This window comes from Cricetulus griseus (genome assembly GCF_003668045.3).
Source record: "Cricetulus griseus strain 17A/GY chromosome 1 unlocalized genomic scaffold, alternate assembly CriGri-PICRH-1.0 chr1_1, whole genome shotgun sequence".
Lineage (NCBI taxonomy): Eukaryota > Metazoa > Chordata > Mammalia > Rodentia > Cricetidae > Cricetulus > Cricetulus griseus.
In genome coordinates this window covers 221,697,929-221,710,474 of record NW_023276807.1, presented here as the reverse complement: position 1 = coordinate 221,710,474, position 12,546 = coordinate 221,697,929, and the positions used below count along the sequence as shown (strand labels likewise).

Sequence of the window (12,546 nt, the reverse complement as noted above, 5' to 3'; positions counted from 1 at the left end):
AGGGTTGGTGGCATAAACATTAAACCTTATTTTATAATTCTTATGGTAGAATGACAGGCACATTTTAATTTTTATATGTAATTACCATAGTCACCATTCATAATCATGTGAATTATTAAGGATGCAAGGGTTTGGTATACATAAAGCAAGAAAAAAATACAGCACATTCCACAAGATTTTGCAAAAAGTAGGAGTCAATTTGGGCAGTGGTTTGGCAATCAGCTAAAGTGTTTGAGGGTTAACGTCAGTATGTTTGGAAGCTCAGGAGGGATGTACCTGGACCCCAAGACTCTCCACACCACAGGTGAACGCCAGTCACTACATGGCCATGAAGCAAGGGAGAGGAAATGGAAGCCAGGATTCTGCCATTCCTGGATTTCCATTATGGAGTTCTGGAAAAGGCAAGTGGTTTGTCACATCAAAGAGGCTGCAGAACAAGAGGGGATCAGCCTGACGTTGCTCTTTAAGGAGGTAAAAGAAGAAAGCCTTCCTTCACAAGTCTTGCAATTGCTGCCCCAGGCATACCTTCTTTCCTTGAGAAAAGCATGCTGTCCCTGGTTAGTCCTGCCACACTCCTTAGATCCCAGTTTCAAATGGGGATAAGGAACCCATCAGAAAGCAACCCTTGGGAAACCCCGGTCCAGGTTCTCCCAAGCTGAGGATCTGGTGGCTTTTCCAAACTTGCTCTAAAGGCATGCTGGCCACTACCTTACTCGCCTTTCTTACTCGCCTTTCTGTCTAGGTCCCCTCTCCATAAATGTCAAATGTAGTTGCCAGTAGATTCAGCCTGAAAATAAAATACCCTCCCTTCCATCAAGAAATAGCTCCAAACTTAGAGTGTGTGCTCAAAATATTCACAATGAAATCATCATCCTGTATTTATAGTCTTTTGGATTGTGTACGAAATTTTCTTTCCCATGGTATTTCTTGTTGAAAGGGTCAGTTGTGGAGAGCGGGATCAGAGAATGACTGAGGGCTTGAGCTGAAGGGAAATGGGCCTGAGACCCTGCCTCTTACCCTACGTTCTACCCACACGCTCCCTCTCCCCTTTCCCAGATGGGGACCTCCTTGAATGGTCCTGGCTTGTTCTTCAAGAATTCACTGGCCTTCTGAGTGGGAGTCTGCAGTACCTAGTGCCATCCCTCTTCCTGTGACCTTTCCCATCCTCTAGACTTCCTCCCCATTTTCACCGAGGGAGATGGTGTGGATCTTAATGGTTGGAACTTGGTGATTTTCTTCAAGGCTGGGGTTCGAGGACCCCACACAGCAGCAGACCTGCAAAAAGCTTTTACTTCTCACCCGGGCTGTGGTACAGGCAGATTGGTCCTTCGGCCTTGTAATCCTGGCCGATCCCTGGGGCATGGAAGAGAAAAACTTCCACTCACAGACTCCGTCTGTCTTGGAGATCTTATAGAAAGTCTCTCCGGAGCCCACGGGGATACGCACCATGTCTCTGTGCTGTCCCTCCACGGCCTGGCTGGGCGGGTGCAGGGTGTAGCCCAGGGCGTGCTGAGATTGCCGTCTGCGGAGACACTGGATTCTCAGGACATTCTGAAAAGCTTTCTTGAACTCCTGACTGGAGCATGGGTATATGATGGGGTTGATGCAGCTGTTTAGGTACCCAAGCCAAAATACTATTTTGAAAACGGTTTCCGAGGGCTTGAAATCAGGGAAGAAGGAGCCTGGAAGAGAACACAAAGGGTGGTGACACATATGATTGGCAAGTCAAGCGGCCAATCGGTTAGAACTACAAACCAACACACATCTTTTTATATCTTTAAAAGTTTCCAAAGCTTCCAGATGCATGCAAGTGTCCCACATTTGCTTGTAACCCTTTGTTATGATTTCAAAGACCATTCAGGGAGATAGTGATAGGGTTGTACCAGCTCCCTCTGTCAGAGGTAGAGAATCATCTGTTGGTTTCCTCCAAGCCTTAGAGAGTGCAGCATCCCGTTTTGGTAGAGTCTAGACGTATGGTTTTGCCTGGGTAATAAAATAAGGTAGGGGTACATTCAAACCCACATCCACATTAAAATGTGATTGCCCCAGCAGGGTGATGGCACACGCCTTTCATCCCAGCACTCGGGAGGCCGAGGCCGGCGGATCTCTGTTACATAGAGAGAAAAAATGTGATTACCTGATCATATCTTCTGTGAGCAGAAGGTTCTAGAATGCCCAGCCCAGAGCTCCTTTTTTCCACCCCAGACATTCACTAGCTCCCTGAAAAGGCATTGTATGACTTTATGTACCTCTAAATCTTCCTCTTCATTCCTTCCAGGGGGTTTGTAAGTACAGCTTCACAGTCCTTTATCTCTTTCTCCCTTCCTCCTTTCACTCCTCAGCTGCTCCCATCCCCCCTCCCCCCCCCCTCCCCCGCATGTGTAACAGATTTATGTCCACTTAGGTGAATGACTTTGGGGCAGACTTACGACACCTGTAGGCTTCAGTTTTTCCTTCTGAATAAAGCGGGAGGTGAAGTGAAACTTTTCCTCATGGTCCCACACAATCTGTTTTCCTTTCTTTCAGCCTATGCTCTCTAGTATTATTAACTTATTGTTTGAGAACTTCACACGTGCATATAATGGGGTTCGATCAAATCCACCCATAGGTCGTCCCCTCCAACTTCTCTCATATCCTCACCCCTTTCCCCTTTCAAGTTCATGTACGCTTCCCATAACTCTCTGAACCCACTCAGCGCCGTGTGCCGGGAGCAGGGGCAGCCCATCAGGGGATGCATTCCTTAAGAAAAGGATGCCCTGTCTCCTCCAGCAGCCATCAGGTACTGAAAGGTCCTCAGATGAGGGTGGGATTTCCTGTATCCATGCTGAGAAGAATGTGGTCTTGATTTTCTCTCTTTCTCTTTCTCTCTGAGCTGCAGACCCATCAGAGTTAGCACACATTACAGAGGGCTCCAGCCAACAGTATCTTGGCTCAGCCGGAGACAAAACTTACATGCCATGGAGGTCAAAACAGTCAGAATGGTGCAGTGGATGATGGGAACATTTACCACCCAAGCACAAATCTTGTCAAGTTTAACACGTCTCCAAGTAATCACAGACACACAGGAGTTGACTTTGGGAAACCATACAGCTGAGGAAATTTTATTCTTTAGGTTCCAAGTTTTCAATGCTGTGTAATTATTAAAACAAAGTTTAGAGTCGCCAATTATCTGTCTTGAGTCAGGCAGTGTGCTTAACTTTTTGCCTATAATTTAACCATTATTAGTCATATTGGGAGTTGTATGACTTCTGGGCTGGGGCAATGGCTCAGTCAGTAAAATGTTTGCCTTGCAAGCATGGGGACCCGACTTTGGTGCCTAGAACTCATGTAAAAAAAATACATGTGTGGTGGTACATGCTCAGCCCAGCAGTGAGGAGGCAGAGACAGGTGGATCCTTCAGGTTTTTTGGTCTACCAGCCTAGCCTACTTAGTGAGTTCTAGACCAGAGAGAGAGCTTATTTCCCACTCCTCCACACACAAAGAGGATCATGCATAATAAACAAGACCCGAAGTTGCCTTCTGACCTTCACACTCACGCACATACACATGCAAGCATATCCATGTGTATATGCGTCTACACACACATATGTACCTGCATCTAAACAGGTGCCCACATACCAAGTTACATACTTAATATCAGTATTTCTATTTTGCCAAAAAAAGAAACTGTCATTGAATGAGGCTGAGTAACTCAACCTAGGACATTCAGGTAATCTCTGGGAGGGCTAGGACTTGACATTAGGCAGTCTAATTTTGTCTCAGAATTTCCTAGACTAATACGCTTCTTGGGAAGAGAACACTACACACAAAGAGTGAAATGAGTAGTCAGGGAAGGCTGAATTAGAATCAAGCTTTTCAAACTTCGTTTGGGAGCAGAGAAAGTGGTCTATTCTAACAAGATGAATGGCTTTGTGCAAATATGGTCAATTCTAGGGAAGATTTCATTTTGCATTCCAATGTCTATATATTGTTCAATATTTCTCTCTCATGGTGACAGCAATGTGATTAAGGCAACCCATTTCACAAACCTCTGCCTTTTCCTGGGCTTAGTGACTGATGGCAAGCAGAGATGAGCTTGGCATAGCAAAACCCACCTCATCTGGAGACTGCATTACAAACAAGTCAGCCAGACAGGGGAAGTATTTTCCTTATCTGGAGAATTTTTAGCTAACAGCAGCAACCACACAGCCCATAAGCCCTCTAAACATGAAGCTATTAAAGTGATTTGAGAGCCCCAGTTCCTTCCAGGATGCTATTTCTGCTTAGAGTCCAGGTTTGCATTCATAATTCTTATTCTTCCTTTTACTCCTCGATTTCTGAACCTCTGTATTCCCCCTGACCCCATTTCCTTAACCTTGGGTCTAGTTGACCCACAGGCTAAGTTCCTACGCTCTATTTCTGTGGTCTCTATCCTGTATCCACACTGTCAACAGGAGGTGCAGTTCTTATTTCGACACGCACCACTCAAAACATCCCATTTGTTTTTCCTGCAGCTAAGCTATAAGGCAAGAAAATGATTTTTTTTTTAAATCAACATATTAAGATTTGGATGTCAGACTGTCTCCAGCCTTAATTCTTCAGGAACATTTTCTTTCTAATCCAAGTCATCTCTGGATATTGGCTGTTCAAACAGTGAGTGGGAAATACTTCCAGGCCAAAGACCTTTCCATAAACAGCACCATTTGGTTTATTCCATTAAGTGGGTGACAGTATCGGAATGTGTCTATGCCTAGTACGTGCTTGCCCACTTTCAATCTGTTGATTTCCCCAGAGGCCAGTGGCTGCATCTCCTTCCTTGTATAGAGCATTGTTTTCACTTCAGAGAAGATACCTGTGAATCTCTCTGAGTAGCTGCTGATGGCCTGTGCTCAGGGGAAGGATGCAGAATAGTACCTCTACCAGCAGTACCTCTTCCCACTGGGAGAGAAAAGAGAGCAGGCAGCCCTGTTCTCCTTTGTATACTAGCCACATCCTCTGCTCTCTTTCTTTACTTCATTTTCCTCTCTTAGAAAGCATGCCAGGAGTGGGCACAAAAATTGGAAAAGTTGCTAGCACACAGTTCCCAACAACAAGTGTTACCCTACTGTCTCCTTCCTGGCCCAGACCTTACCACACAGACCCAGTCTTCTTTGATCTCCCCAAACTCAGTTTCTTCTCAGACCCCTTTCTCCCAGGTTCCTGGTGATGCTTTTAGGGGTGTGAGCACAGCTGGAGAAGGCTGTTTCTGGTCCCATTTATCAGAAGCACCAGGGTGCAACCAGTCATGCAGAAAATGTGTGGTGGTTAATCCTGATATCAACTTGACAGGATCCAGAGTCACCATGGAGACAAATCGATGGTCATGTCTGTGAGAGATTTTCTGAATTAATTGACATTGGAAGACCCACTTTGAATGTGGGTGGCACCATTCCTTAGGCTGTGGTTTTGGGCTGCATGAAAAGGGTACTGAGCATCAATGTTCATCCTTCTGTGCTTCCTGTCCGTGAATACAATGTAACTAGTTGCCTCACACTCCTGCCACCACAATACACAGCATCTCCTTAAACCACGAGCTGTAACAAAACCTTCCTTCTTTAAGTTGCCTTGGTCAGGTATTTGGTCCCAGCAACAGAAATGTAACTAATACAAGTTGGGTTTCTCTGATTCAGACAGAAGTATATGAACTCCACTCTACCAGGACCTTCTTTTTGTCACTCACAGGACTCTAGAATCCAGTATAACGACCTGGAAGGCCAACTGCAAATTCCTATTAAGTGGTTGACCTGGGTGACAATGACTGTAGCTGACTGAATGGCTGAGTGACCTCGTTTTCTCTATGCTTGTGGCTACCTGGGGTCATGGAGCATTTTCCCCTAATCACCATAGCTGCATACTGCTCTCCTTAAGCTCGCCATTTTTCTTTTTGTCTTCACGGTTTGTGCACTTTCTTTCCAGTCCTCTGTTGTTTTCTGTGTTGTCATTTCTCTCTAGTTTCTCCCCATTCTGAATCATTTGTTGTCAAATACCTCGGCATTTCTTATGCTTTGTAGGAAGAATGTCTTCTGAAACCCTCATATGAGAGATTCCTGTTCCTTTTGTCACCCTTGCTGTGTTTCATCCCCCGGTGACCTCTGCCCAGACTTTGCCTCCAGGGATCCAACAGCAATCAGCTTAGTTGCTGGAACATCTTGGCCTGTAGGCCAGGTCACCTTTCACATGTGAATTTGCCTAATTTAGTTTTTTTTTTTAAACCAAGATTTTAAAATTTATTTTCAGAATACAAATGCTCTATCTGCATGTATGAGTTTATACCAGAAGAGGGCTGATATCAGATCCCACTAGACGTGGTTGTGAGTCACCATATGGGTGCTGGGAATTGAACTCAGGAACTCTGGAGGAGCAGCCAGTGCTCTTAACCACTGAGCCATCTCTCCAGCCCCCTAATTTAATTCTTTAGCTTTAGAAAATTTTAAACTCTTTTTTTTGGGGGGGGGCGGTTCGAGACAGGGTTTCTCTGTGGAGCTTTGGAGCCTATCCTGGCACTCGCTCTGGAGACCAGGCTGGCCTCGAACTCACAGAGATCTGCCTGCCTCTGCCTCCTGAGTGCTGGGATTAAAGGCGTGTGCTACCAACGCCCGGCTAAAATTTTAAATTCTTTGGGGCTTCTTCTTTAAAAATTATTTTATTTATTTATTCATTTATTCAGTGTGTGTGTGTGTGTGTGTGTGTGTGTGTGTGTGTGTGAGAGAGAGAGAGAGAGAGAGAGAGAGAGAGAGAGAGAGAGAGAGAGAGAGAGATGCACAAACATGATTGTGTAAGTCAGAGGACAACCTTTATATGGAATGTTCTTTCTTTCTGCCTCACTGAGGCAGGATTTATCATTATTATTATTGTTGTTGTTAATTAATTTAACCCCCATTCTGTGTATTCTAAGCCAGCTAGCTTGTAGGTTTTGGATTTTGGCCAGTTTGTCTCTGCCTCCCATCTCTCTGTAGGAGTGTCAGATTATAGGTGTGTATGACTGTATCTGGTAAAGGGTGGGATCCAGGGATTGAACTTATCAGGGTTTTATAGAGAGTGTAATTTTGCCTGCTGAGCCATCTCCTGGCTTGGGGCAATTGAATTTCTATCCACTATTAGCTGCTTCAGGGTTTTGGACTCTTTTCCAACCAAAACACGGTGACCACCTTAAAACCAGCTAGCTAGAGACAGGGAGAGCAGGTGCTCACAGCCAAATGCCAATATCAACAATCTTCTCACCTCTAGAGTCAGAATCCTCACTTCCATTGTAGAAGCTTCTAGATTCCAAGGACAAACTGACACTGGTGAATTAAAATGAAGTCACCCAACTTTTCATCTGAAGTCCTAACCATCAGGAATGTGGACTTCTCATTGTTTATCCAGGGTTCCACTGATGTGTTGGTAAGGAGACACTAAAAGTCTTGGCTATTACAGTTATGTTTCAGCTATGGGGTGACAGAACCCTTTCCCCTCAGTGCTCTCAGGAGAAGATCAACTAGCATGTTGATTCCTTTACCTGAATACCGGAAGTAAACAGCACTTGTTTACTTCCGAACTCAGTGAGAACAGAAATTGGTTGCCTCCATTTCAACCTAATGGTGGTACTTAGAGGGCCCCCCTTTTCTAGCTCAACAGCTTCTTCCTGAATCAGGAGGACTGAGTATGGAAGCAGAAAGCTGTTAGCCTCCCAGCATGCATGCTTCACGTTACCTGTCCAAAAGCTTGAGATCCTGGTGACAACTTTAAGAGACCCCAAGTTGTGATGAGTGCCAGGTAACTACAGCCATAGAATTTTTAGGCTTCAAGAACTGGCAGGACTCCAGAGGCAGTAGCCTCCCTCTGCCCTGTAGGGATCAAGACAGTTAAGCTGAATATGCCAGTGATTTCCCCAAATTGTGTGACTCTTCTGTGACTGGGTCAAGACTAGACTAGAGCCTTTTTCACTTTACCCATGCCCACTTCCAATCTTCACCTGCCATTTTAGCAATCCAGCGATGACAAAGGCAGTGTTAAAGGCAATTCAGGCAGATTCCGTTGAATAGCACATATAACAAGGAATCATGAAATGGTATAATTAATACCTACATTACTTAAAAAGTTAGAATGTACTGTGCAGAAAGCTTTTCAGAACATTCTTATTATCATATTTTGAAAATTAGAGTTTAAATGACTAGATTTTTTAAAAAAGGCTGACTCCAAAGAAAGGAGAATCTGATGTGATGTGACCATGGGAGAAAATTACCCTTAATTGTTGATTATTGTCTAACCAGTGGTCTCAGTAGTAGGTGTGGTACATATCCAATGAACATAGAAGAGAAACAATTGGCCAGTTTGCCATGCCAAGGAGCTCCAGTGCCAAGTAACATTCAGGCCAAACAAGTTGGCACCTTAATACCAGGGAGAAAATTGCCGCATCCAATCAAATCCTAGAGAAATGTTGTAGGTATGACAGCATAAGAAGAGACTCTTAGTCTCCTGGGGTCTACCAGATGACCCATGTTGGGCTCTTCATTTGGCTGTGTCATAGTGACCTGACTGAGTACCTCTTGGGGTTCATCCAGGTCACAATTATAGTTCTCAATTATCAGAAATCTTCAGAGTATCCACATGGGGTGGTGGCCAGGGAATGACTAGGAATGTTGCCTGAGTTAGTCTATAAGGGAACCCTAGGATTACAACTCAAGACCTATGGACAGATTGATTTCCTGTGAACCTCAACTCAAGTCTTTCTATATACAGTTTACATTTTATGGGAAAAAGTCTTCAGCTTCTATTAGGATCTTACAGTGGTCTATGGTGATGGTGAGCATGACTAAGCCTGGGAAGTTAGTGAGGACAAGCTGGGCCTTTGCCTGGTGCACTTCCTCCAACCAGTGTCCCATGACAGTGCTCAGCAAATAAGCAGGGCCAGCAGATGTGACTTGAGGGTCTTTCTAGAAGGATCTTTCCTATTCCTTCCCCTGTTTAACTGTAACTGGAAACTGTATGGTTCTCATTGTATGCTTGAGTGTAGACAGTGGTTCCTTCCTTAGGTCAGCATGTTGGTTTTTTTCTGAACTTCCTGGCAGGTGAGAAAGGGTGGAGTCACGGGAGGGCATGGTGAGTAAGAGGGATATGCAAAGTGCAAGCTTGGGTCCCCTGGTGGCCTACTCACTGTGAGATAGGATGGCTGTCTATTCTCCCAGAGTTGGATCCACCACCACTCCCAGATTAGGACAGGCAGCAAATGATAGATGAAGTGCACTTTATAGCCTTCTTTGGTTATCTGAACACAGCTCTGCAGTTCTACAGATTTCCCCCACAAATACATCTGAGTTGCCCAAACCAGAGCTCTTCAAAAGTCCCATCTCCCTAGCCAACAATGCCTAGAGTATTACTTTTCTTCTTTGAAAAGGGAAGCATCTTCCAGATGACGTTGGTCAAACACCATCTTTTTGGTGCTGATAAGACCAGGTCCAAGATCATCAAATAGTATGCCATCAATCAAGACCCTTCATCAAGACCCTACACTCTCTCTATACAAGCTTTTCCTCCATTACTTTATTTGCTTAACAAATATTTCTCTGGGTCAGGCAGTGCAGTTAGAGACTGGAGAGGGGGTTGTCAGAAGCAGGCACATATGTCCTGCCTATGGAATTCAGAGTCTATACTAATACCCAATTGATGTCTGTATAAATGACCGATGGGTTTCCAATGCAAGGGCTTTCTTCTTGGCATGGTAGACTTTTACTGCCTTTTTGTTGATCCATTGAGACTACTACAGCCTCAGAGACATGGCCATGGTTTTTCTCTCATTCTTCTCTCCTTCTCAGTGACCTGTCTCCTACAGATACTTAAACATAAGTCTATTCAAATTCCTTTTGTTTCTTTTCAAGACTCTTGTCAAAGCTCCTCATCTATAAGCCCCTTTACACCTGCAGTCTAACCTTCTTCTCACTTTTTATACTATTTCACAGAAGTTAGTTTTACTCTAGCATCCATTTCTATTTTCCATTTATCTGTTTATTTATTCATTCATTTATTGTTTCTAAACCAGAGGATAGAGCATTTCAGTTTTATCTTTGCTATTGTATCCTCAACACTGGCAATAGTTTTTAGAATATGTAGACTCCTGCCAATATTATGGGATGGTATCCTTTACCATTATGTGTCTAGTCTTTTTGAAGATGCATGTTACTTTTGACCCTTTATATCTGTCTTGGTGATGGGCACAGTGCTCAATGAATGTTTACGGAGTCTATAGATGGCCTCTGTTGATGGAAGAAAATGGTATTTTGAATAAAATCCCTGCTTCATCAACTCAAAACTATAGATACACTGTTGAAAGAGAGAGAGAGGGAGTGAGAGAGAGTGGAGATATCTTAACTCAATTCCCAAACTGTATCTTCCTGATCCTCAAGATGCTCATATTTACATGAGAATAAGAATATTTGCCAAACAATTTTATATGGTTAAGTTGCAGGCACTTCATAAAATTATTACTTCCAGTACTTATAAAAACATTTTATAGGATCTTGAAGGAAGAGCTAAAACCTGTAATTCAGCTGCGATAGCCATCATCTCCACCCATATTTGTGGACATGAGTCCAGAGCCAAATACCATCAATCCAAAGCAGTGACATAAATAACCAAAATCGGTCTTCGTAGGAGGAAGTGTGGGACTTTTTCAGGACTGTGTTCCTTTGCATTGATCTGAAAGGTCCAGTGAAGTCCAAGTCCTGGTTCTCGACAGCAAGGTCATGGGTGAGCCAGCCAATGTCGAGGATAGTGAAAACTGAACAGGGGAGCTCACAAAAGGGATTTGGTTTTGGATGCTGCTTAATGCTTCCTGGAAAATTTCCCTACTTGGAAAGTATGTACCATGTACTCTTGATGGTTACCGAATCACCCATAGGCATGTCCACTGATTCTAGAGCCACTCTCCAGCAGCATGTAGGAATCTGGGTAACTACTTGTTTTCTATTCCTGGTTCCTACATGCCAACCTCCTCCTGCCCACAACACCCCAGGATGAGCCAGGGGTGGAGTTGTCTGTGGCTTCCTGCCACTTCTAGCCATAGAGAAAACCAGCCTAGGCTCAGGTTATACTGACTACCATAGTCCCCGATCTCTACAGGATATGGGTATTTTAACTGTTGGAGTAAATATAGCCAAGGATTTTAATAGCTCATTTAAAAATTGTGGGATGCCTTTTAGAATCTATAATATGGCTTCTAAGTACAGTGAGGCTAGCCAGTTTTACTATAAAGGATTGGAGCAATGAATTTTTAAAGTAGAAAACAGTGTATTGACGATAATCATCTCTGTAAATGAGAGTTGGTTATAGTTCTGTCGTTCATTGTAAATATTGCAGCATTTAGTTACTTCCGCTTTGCTTGAAGGAGCTATTTTTCACTCTTCAATCGCAATGAAGTTTTCTGTGGTCTCTCCTGGGAACTGTGGTACTTTCAGGGAAAAGACTAAACTTGGAGCAGCTCATTGATTTCTGTACCTTGAGTTTCTTCTTTGACCTATGACTCTCACATCCTCTTCTGGAGACTCCATCTGTATCCTGAGTGCCTGTCTCTGGTGCACTAGCATGAGACCCTTCCTCCTGATGCTCACAACTTTTTTATCCTTAGTAAACCAAATGTAAGTCATTGCTTTCTTCTTGCTCCACATGCAGCCAATGGCAACCTTTTCCCCGGGTTGCTCAAGCCAGAACCCTGTTGGCATCTTCAACCACTCATTCTCCTGATGTCTCCATGACAACTAAGCAATGGGTTCTGACCACAGAACTGTCAATGTCCTGTTACTGTCCACCTCCACTCAGGCCACCATCTCCTTTGGCTAGGAAACCAGTGTCAGTCCTCCAACTGGCTTCCTGTCGTTGGTCTTACCCCTTCGATGTTGGCTATTCTTGGTTGTCAATTTGACTACATCTGGAACTAACTAAAATCCGAAAATGGAGAGACACACTTGGGAGGCATTTTCACTTAATTTGAAGTGGGAAGACCCACTTCCTATCCTTTGAGGTAGGAAGACATACCTTTAATCTGGATCTTGAGGTAGAAAATTTGGCCATGCTTTCCTTACGGACATGGAAGAAGGAAGCTTTTGCTTTTTGCCTGCTTGCTCTCTCTTCATTAGCAACTCTATTTCTCCACTGGTATTAAACTCTGCTACTTCAAGATTCTGGCATATACTGAAGATCAGCTGAGACACCCAGTGCCTACAACAGCTACTGGATCTTAGACCTTCTGTTCTTAGGCAGCCATTGGTGGATTAGCTGGACCACAACCTATAAGTAATTCTTATGAATCATATACATAGATTCATTCTATAAGTTCTGTTACTCTAAAGAACCTTGACTTATATACCTTCCAACTTATTTTTCATACCATAGCTATAGAAATTCAGAGAAAGGGAGAAAGAAGCAATCCTGATTATATACTTCCTTTGATTAATTAAGCTCAGTGACTCCTCCCTGATGAAGTGCAAATTCTAGGAGACTGAATAGCCACTTTGTTTGGTAACAAGTTAGCTACATGTTTTTTTTTTTCTAGTG

The 12,546-nt window shown here is 43.7% G+C and overlaps 1 protein-coding gene across 1 annotated transcript in view; it reads right to left on the bottom strand.

The window, feature by feature from the left end:
- Positions 1–1,167: 1,167 nt before the first annotated feature.
- The window catches only part of Adra1a (adrenoceptor alpha 1A), an 83,765-nt gene continuing 72,386 nt past the window's right edge, over positions 1,168–12,546 (bottom strand). Inside the window, exon 2 of the mRNA XM_035453319.1 lies at positions 1,168–1,682. Within this exon, the coding sequence (XP_035309210.1) occupies positions 1,168–1,682 (515 nt within the window). The remainder of the gene's footprint in view (positions 1,683–12,546) is intronic.